This window comes from Camellia sinensis, chromosome 1, assembly GCF_055761805.1.
Source record: "Camellia sinensis isolate YWXY chromosome 1, ASM5576180v1, whole genome shotgun sequence".
In the NCBI taxonomy this organism is placed as follows: domain Eukaryota; kingdom Viridiplantae; phylum Streptophyta; class Magnoliopsida; order Ericales; family Theaceae; genus Camellia; species Camellia sinensis.
In genome coordinates, this window is record NC_138961.1 from 119,088,826 (window position 1) to 119,097,413 (window position 8,588).

The 8,588-nt window shown below is 31.1% G+C and overlaps 1 protein-coding gene across 2 annotated transcripts; it reads left to right on the top strand.

The window, feature by feature from the left end:
* Positions 1–3,325: 3,325 nt before the first annotated feature.
* On the top strand, positions 3,326–7,538 carry LOC114321374 (uncharacterized). Of its 2 annotated transcripts, XM_028268546.2 has the most exons (5): positions 3,326–3,458; positions 4,030–4,263; positions 4,746–5,120; positions 6,882–7,091; positions 7,263–7,538. In XM_028268546.2, exons 1-5 carry the CDS (start codon positions 3,381–3,383, stop codon positions 7,464–7,466), a joined length of 1,101 nt encoding a protein of 366 aa, XP_028124347.2. In that variant the 5' UTR covers positions 3,326–3,380; the 3' UTR covers positions 7,467–7,538. The 2 variants fall into 2 exon arrangements, with proteins under 2 accessions (XP_028124347.2, XP_028124348.2); XM_028268547.2 differs by lacking the exon at positions 6,882–7,091.
* Positions 7,539–8,588: the final 1,050 nt, after the last annotated feature.

The window sequence follows — 8,588 nt, forward strand, 5'->3', positions numbered from 1 at the left end:
CCGGAAACCTCTCCGATGCCTAAGTCAGAAAACTTGACAAATAGACAAAGCTCTAAGTTCTCAGAAATATTGTGTTCAATTACCTCCTCCAAGGTGATGCTTGTAGGCTTTTATAAGTTTCCCGTGGCACAATCCTGGTAGGACTTGTATTTCTCCATGCAGAGTCCTCCTAGGATTCATACTCCTAAGGATAATGCTTATCCTTTTACACCCTCCCCCACTGCTTAAACCAAGTGGGATGGTTTTCTCCATGGCCGAACTACCACATGACCGAAATAACACTGGCTATGCTGAGCCACACAGAAGGCCGAACTATCCTTAGCTCGGTCTTCTCTTACTAACTCGTTACTTCGGCTGCCCTTGTTCAACCTTGGTGCGATTAGATCAAACTTCCAAGTAGCAAGTTCTGACTGACCTAACCAGAGTATGTCGCGACCGGACTAATTCTGTAACCGGTCTCCCCAGAACATACTGCGACCGGACTAACTCTAAGACCGGCCCTACTCCGAGTTGTCTCTGGACCGGAGTAGCCTTACTCTTCCTTGAGCCGAAATAAACTCACCTCCTTGGGCCGAAGTAACTTTGTCTCCCCAAGGCCGGAGTAACCTTGCCCTCTAGGCCGGAGTATTCAGTACGGCCTTTTTACGTAGTCCTTCGCGTTTTGGGCCTCAATGCCCAACTCTCAGCTCGGCCCAATTTTTCCCAAAAATTACCCTCTCTGTCAGGTTCTGGTGCTGGCCCAAATACAGCTGCTGCTGCTCAGTTTGTGAGAGCTGAAATGCTTCCAAGTGCCTGTTTCATTCGGCCATGCAAGGGTGAAGGGTCAATTATCCATAAAGTTGATATGTTGGTTTGGATCAGCTGCCAAACAAGTTGATATGTTAAATCATTAAAGAAGGTGAAAGACTTCAAGTTTTGTGTCATGTTGGACTTCAAAGAGGATATAGTTTTTGAGAAGACATGCTTACTATATTCAATTTGACTTGAATATGCTCTGTGATGCACTACGGTTATACATTTTCATCTTTATTTTAAATGGAATTCAATTATTGTTTGATGATTTAGTGAAGTTACAAGAAAGAAAATTTGTTAATTATTGGTCCGAAGCTTTTTTTTCTTTTTTAAATGCTATTGTTCCTTAATTGTGGTTGGGTTGAATGAATTTTATTCGATATTGGATTGAATGTTTATAAACAAAAATTGATTGTTCTCAACAAACAAAAAAAAAAAAAAGAAAGAGATTTGGCGACTAAAAAATTGGTTGGCAAATTCTACACTTTTGCGACTAAAATCATTGGTCGGAAATTTCTAACCTTTTGGCAACTAAATTGTTAGTCGGCGATTCCTCGACTTTTGGCGGCTAATCTGTTTGGTCGTAGAATGTAACAATTGGCGACCAACATATTTGGTCGGGAAAATATCACTTTTCATGACCAAAGTGTTTTACCGACAAAATGGATTAGTCGCAGTAATGATATATTTAGCGACTAAAAATTTAGTCGGCAAATCCAACTTTTCCCGACCAACAAAAATTTTGGTCGCGAATTACTTTTGCCGACCCTCAATTGGCGACCAAAGTAGCGACTAAAAAAATTGGTCGCGGATAACTTTTGCCGACTAAAAATGGGCTTTTAGCGATCAATTTTTTGGTCGGCAAAGGTGTTATTTTTTGTAGTGCTCGTTGGTCTCTCACCAACTCTGGGGGTGTTGGTAAATGATAGGATGAGTTAGATGATGCCAACCTCGTTGGAATGATTTAGCCCCTTATGATGCTTTTGCACCTCCCTTCTTTATTGATGTAATTCGTTTTATACTATGTACTTGTTTATTCCATCAATAAAATTCGTTTTTTGCCGATAAAAAAAAAAATAGAAGACCAATTCTTTTTTTCTCACGAGGAATCATCTGCGACAACCATTTAGCAATGAATTGTGATGAAAATTATTTGAAATAGAAACAAAAATAGTTATTTGATATAAAGATAAAAATATCCCTTTCCAAAGGCTTACAATAGGCGACCAAATTCTTTTGTCTCACGAGGAATCCTCTCCCACAACCATTCAACAATGAAGCGGATGACATTTTTTTTTTATCGCTAATGCTTTTAGCGACATTTTTTATTTTATTTTTATTTATTTAGTTCTTAAGTAAGTGCTAACCCTGTGGGAAGGGGCTAACTCATGCGTAAAAATATGAGTTTGGTAAACACTACTTAAAAAATAAAATAGAATAGAGAACTAGAAAATTTGGAGTGAGATCATAGCTCTGCTATACATGCTATACAGCTTTGGTTTTTAAATAATTGGGTAAAACATAAATATATTTTCTGATATTTGTTTAAAATATGTTTATTTTTTACAATTTTAAAAATTATAAAAATCCTATTGTTAGAATTTTTCATTTAACAAAATTAATAGAAAAAATAAAAAAATTTAACTACTCTTTTATATAATAAAAAAATTACCTGAATTGTTAATTGAAATATATTTTTGAAATTAATAAAATCGTTAATTAACTTGGGAATTTATTAATTGTTATATGATTAAAAATTTGAAAGGGCGGAAGATGTAATTTTCAGAATCATAGTGAGTAACCTGTATTTTAAATAAATCTCGTAGGACAATATTTATAATTTACCGTAAAAAATAAGGGAGGCTTACGTGTAGGTCCTAATAGGTGAATTTATTGTTCAATACATTATATGGTAATTAATAACATTTTTTACCAAATATTATTAAAAAGCGTCTAATTATTAATTTTCAGCGACAATTTAAAAATTGTCATAAAAATATCATTAATTATAAATTTTAACGACAATTTAACAAAATCGTCACAAAAATGTCACTAATTTTTAACTTTCAGAGACAGTTTAAAAAATTCGTCACAGAAAAACGTCACTAATTATAAAATTTAGCGACAATTTAAAAAAACTGTGACAAACAAATCACTAATTGTCAATTTTTAGTGACATGTAAAAAATCGTTATAAAAAATTATTTTAGCGATGATTTTACTATAACTTAATTTTAATAAGATTTGATAAGAATTAAATCTAATTATTAGGACTTATTGATAATTTATTTATTTATTTGATTTTGTTATGTATGAATTATTGAAGTGAAGAGTGCTTTGACTTCTTTCTATCAATATAACAATTCTTGATGCATTTGTGTTAGGGGCATTAATTTGGCAATAATGTAAACAGACAAAAAAATAAATAAATAAATTGCTTGGAGAAGGGGAAGTTAATGAGTTTGACAGGTTTGTCGTGGGGTGGAAGTGTCTTGGTGAGCAAGTCAACATTAATGAGTTTGACAGGTTTGTCGTGGGGTGGAAGTGTCTTGGTGAGCAAGCAGGTCATATGGTTCGGAATTTTTATAAATGATAGGTTTTTTCATCTCTTGGTCTCTTATCTTGCACAGCCAAGACGACCCTTTTTCTTTCTTCTTCCAATTCTCAGTAAGTAACACCATTGATTCATTCATTCTCTCTCTATATTAGTGGGATCATAAATTTTCTGTTTTGGGGTTTATTATTAGATGAGATACGATAATGAGATATAAAATTTAATATGTGTTTTAGATTTATTTAAGATGAGTTTGTAAAAACAAAAATAATAATTTTTTTTTCTTCTCATTGTGTTATTTAGATACGAGTTTTTTTCTTTTTGCTTATAATTATTAGTTATTTCTTGTGTTAATAGTTATAGACTATAGTTATTCAGTTTGATATTTCAATCTGATATAATTTTTATTTTGCGTGGTTATCACTATACTTAAAATTAATTTAGATCACACATTAATTTTTATGCGTACATTTTTGTAATTTTTGTGCATGTAGCTCATTAATGTTTATTGTATAATATCTTTCAATTTCATTGACCAATCTCAATAATCAAATATTGATTGAATATTTACAGTCAATACCCCAATGTTGAATTTTTTATCCTTTTATCTTATGAAAAAGCTCAATGATGAAAAACAACAACAACACAGATCCTCCTAACACTTTTTCTCAACATTGGATGCAGGTGAATATGGAGGTGTTGGAAGCTGACTTCATGCAAATGGTATTGAAGGAAGAAATTGAAGCCCAGAACAATTGTTTGGATGATGAGAAAGAGTTTGGGCCTATATCAAGGTCAAGAGATGATCATCATTTAATACAAGTAAACTTCACAAAGGATATTCATGATACTGAGAAGCTAATTCAGAAGAAAAATGAAGCTTATTCTCAAATTGCTGAAAAATTACTAGAAAGGAAGGTATGCCAACCCCGTATAGCTTTTATCATTTTTACTTTTATTTATAAGTTTAGAGAGAGTTGGTATGTTGTTGAGTTTGAATCTTATCATTATGCCATATGGTTTATCTTTTTTCTCTCCTATTGGTCATATTATTTCTCATTTCATACTAGTCCATATATGTTGAAATTATGTAGTTATGGTTATAGAATCAATATGTTGTGGGATAATATGAATTTGATCATCGTAAGTGGACAACCACTTTTAAAAACTCATTATAGGCTTTACAAAATAAGCTTTATCATTATCTTTTGAGAATGAGATTTTCCAAGCTATATGTAGCTGTCATGGACGTGAGGCTCTTGCCTCAGATGGGTTTAACTTCAACTTTATCAACCAAGGGGAAAAAAAATGGAATTTGATTAAGGATGATGACCTAAAACATAATTAATTAGTTGTCAAAATGGTTTCTAACCTTTTATCTTTTTTGAATTACCAAACAGGAGGATTGGAACCTTGTAATTTTAAAATTACAACATCTACACAGGAACTATTCCAAATATCCTATATCATGGTGGAGGAATGAAATGGAGACTTTGCAGGAATGCTTGAAGGAATTTGGGCCTTCAAAGAACCCTAACCCTAGCCGAGGGAGAGACTCTCAGAGAGTTATAATTGGTAAAAGCCCACCACCTGGATACCGTGTTATTTCAAAGTTCAAGCACCAACCACTACAATATTCAAATAGTTTTTGGATAAGGAAGAACGAAGTCGAGAATTTGCAAAATTGTCTCTTAGAGCTTCATCATTCGAAGAAACCCATCTACGTAAGGAGAGCTATTGGAACATACTCTCAAGAGGAACAACTCAAGTGCTTTGTAAGTTATTTAAGCCTAAGTTTATTATCCAATAGTTCTTATCATAGTTAATGAAATTTTTCATCGAATACTATTAAAAAAAATGTTACTAATTATTAATTTTCAACGACAGACGTCATAAAAAATGTCAATAATTATAAGTTTTAGAGACAGTTTAAAAAAAATTGTTACAAAAAAGTCACTAATTTTCAACTTTCAACAACAAATCGAAAAATTCATCACAAAAAAAGTTACTAATTGTAAGTTTTAGACAATTTATAGAATCTGTGACAAAAAGTCACTAATCATCAAGTTTTAGCGATGCATGCAAAAAATCGTAACAACAAACTATTTTTTGCGAAGATTTTATAAATACTTATATTCAATAGGACTTGATGGAAATTAAGTTTAACTATTAGAATCTATTAGTAGTTTACCTTTTTAAAAAAGATAAATTACAAAAACAACCTTCAAATTTACTTAAAATATAGATTGCTCATTATTGTTCTACAAATTACATTACGCTAGTTCAAGTTTTTAATCATATAATAAATAACTCATTTTATTGATAAATCATGAAATCAATTAATAATAAATGACCCTTTTTTTTTTAATGATATTAAAAATATATTGAGCCACCAATAGAGGTGGAGTTTCTTCCTAATTGAGCTAATTTTAATGTTTAAAGTAATAAATTATTTTTCAAATGTAAAATAAGGAGTGGACATGAGCCCAATAACTAGCTGAGCCCGTTCAAGCTTGCTCATAATTTATAGCGTTTGGGATTATGGGTTAGGCGTCTAAGGTTGGGTTGGACACTTTTTTAGGCTCAGTTATAATGTGGACCAGACTTGAGAAGAGTGCTTCAAACACAGCAAATCTCATTTTTAAATTATAGAGAGTTTTACGTGTAGATCTTATTTATTATTTAATAGATTTTATGATAATTAATAATATTTTTTATCAAATATTATTAAAAAACATCAATAATTATTAATTTTCAGAGATAATTTAAAAATTTTATCACAAAAAATGTCACTAATTATAAATTTTAACTACAATTTAAAAAAATTATCACAAAAAATCATTAATTTTTAACTTTCAACGACAGTTTGAAAAATTCGTCATAGAAAAAGGTCACTAATTGTAAGTTTTAGTGACAATTTATATAAAAAAAAACTAAATTGTCAATTTTTAAAGACATAAAAAAAATGCCATAAAAAATTATTTTTAACACCGATTTTACTTGAAATTATTTTTAATAGGACTTGATGAGAATTAAGTCTAACTATTAGAACTTATTGGTAGTTTATCTTAAATTTTATATTATGCAATATATTTTTATAAATATGTATATTTATATGTACCCAAAAGATTAAATTAATTATAATTTTATTTTAAAATATGAAAATAATATTTATATTAAATAATGTCCGGACCATGTGGCAACTTGTGATTTTTATTTCATTTTTGAACAAACTTGAAAATAAAATATAGGCCCAATCTCAAGGTGATCCAATTTAAGAAATGATTTCAAGTATGATTATGTAAAACGGGCCTGGCCCAAACCCACCCAAGCCGAACTTGAACCCATGTTCACTGCTAAAATCTAGTTTGTTATAGTTGTAATTGAGCTAATTATAGCATATAAACTAAGAAATTATATTCCAAACAGTAATAAAAAAGATTAAGAAAATCATTGGCAATTTTAAGTAAATTTGTTTTGAATTTAAAAAGGAATAATTACAAAGACATTAAATAATGTGGAATTATGAATTGCAGGTAAAGAGTTTGAACTATAAGATGCAACACGGCAGTAAGAGTCTTGCAGAGGAGAAGAAGCTTCTTAGAGAGATAAAACAGAATGAAGCAAAAATGGATAATATTAAACTTAATAATAATAGTACTAATAATAATGTTAATCATGCTTCAGGAGCTGCACAGATTCGATACTATTTGGGCTCCATAAAAGATATTCAGGGTTATATTCGGGTAAGATATTTTTGTGAAGGGTTGTTTTATTTTTAAAAGGCATTACAAAATAACTTAAGGTCAGAAAATAAGTTAGAAACTATTTGAGTTATGGAAATTTTATTTTAAAATGGCTTGAGTTTTATGAAAAAGTCTCACATGTATATATATATATATTTGTTCTTATTGTAGTTTATACGCAATGAATTGGAAAGACTGCAGAAGGAAGATCGAAAACACACCGTAAACATTCAACGTCAAAAGCGAGAATTAAAGGCTATAGAAAGTAATATCAGTTCTCTGCAGAATAAACTGGAAGATATAAATAGAGAGAAATATGAAGCATATGAATGCATTCTTCAACTCAAAAAGAAGGGTGGTGATATGTTATTGTAATTAATATGAAGCATGTGTAAGCAATTGTAACTTTTATCTTCAATAAGCAACTCGAAATCATCTTGTTCATCATTTGTCAAAAGGCAAACATGACAAAGGCACTTGAAACTTGAAAGACCGAAAAGCTGGAGATTGAACAACTCATAGTGTTTTTTTTTTTTTTTTTGGGAACGCAACGACTTATAATGTTGTCACACAAAAATTCAAACATGGCTTAAAACAAGTACCAAACAAGTGCAGATTTTACATTTTTTGGCTTCTATAAGCAAGTGAATAGCGAATTATGTAGTAGTAATCGTAGGTCAAGTATAATGCATCTGTGTAAACAAGGGTCATAAGTATACAGGCAAGCCACATCACCCCGAAATATGAATTTATGAATGCATCCTTTATAATGAAAAATTAGAATAAGAACGTGAGAAGCAAGTGGCATAGAACAAGGAGGTGGTTGCAATAAAAAATTTGAAAATCGTTGCTATTGAACCATGACAATTGCACTAAAAGTTGAGTTCCAAACCCGATAAAGAAGCAACCAAACTTCCTCCAATGCAAGACATGAACAACTGCAGATCTCGTTGTCCATTTATTGCTTTTGTGAAAAAATTTGGTAGGCCATTTTCTTGATCGAAACCACCAGGGATAGTAAAAAGTGCAGCGTAATTGACGGTGCCAATTATAGTGGAAACAATCATGTCAAGCTACTATTAATATCTTTGATTGCTTTCTTAGTTTCCTTCGTCATGTCCTGTACTCTTCCTCAAATACTTCTTTTGCTATCTTCCAATCAATGTTTCGATGATGTATCAAATGTGGATGACAGTCGCTCTGTACACGCAGTGGAAATCCAAGGAAACCGAGCAAGAGGACAATATTAAAAAAGAATTGAAGAGTTTCTAGCATTAATGCTTTAGATTGTAACTTATCTCAAGGTTAATTATAACAAGACCTTTTCAACTATTAACGAATATTACTTTGATCTCTTATCTATGAACTTATATATTTTTATCTCATCAGTTATAACAAATCATACAACTGTCTCCTCTTTTGGAGGGGCTAAAAGTGACATGCATTTTTGTAGTTGAGACGATCAAAATATACAAGTTCATAAACAAGAGGCAAATA

Bases quoted from the DNA above. Each gene is read 5' to 3' on its own strand.
- LOC114321374 (XM_028268546.2), top strand. From the start codon at position 3,381: ATGATAGGTTTTTTCATCTCTTGGTCTCTTATCTTGCACAGCCAAGAC. The intron at 5,121-6,881 runs GTAAGTTATTTA...TATGAATTGCAG, and splicing joins AGGAACAACTCAAGTGCTTT to GTAAAGAGTTTGAACTATAA. The intron at 7,092-7,262 runs GTAAGATATTTT...TTCTTATTGTAG, and splicing joins ATATTCAGGGTTATATTCGG to TTTATACGCAATGAATTGGA.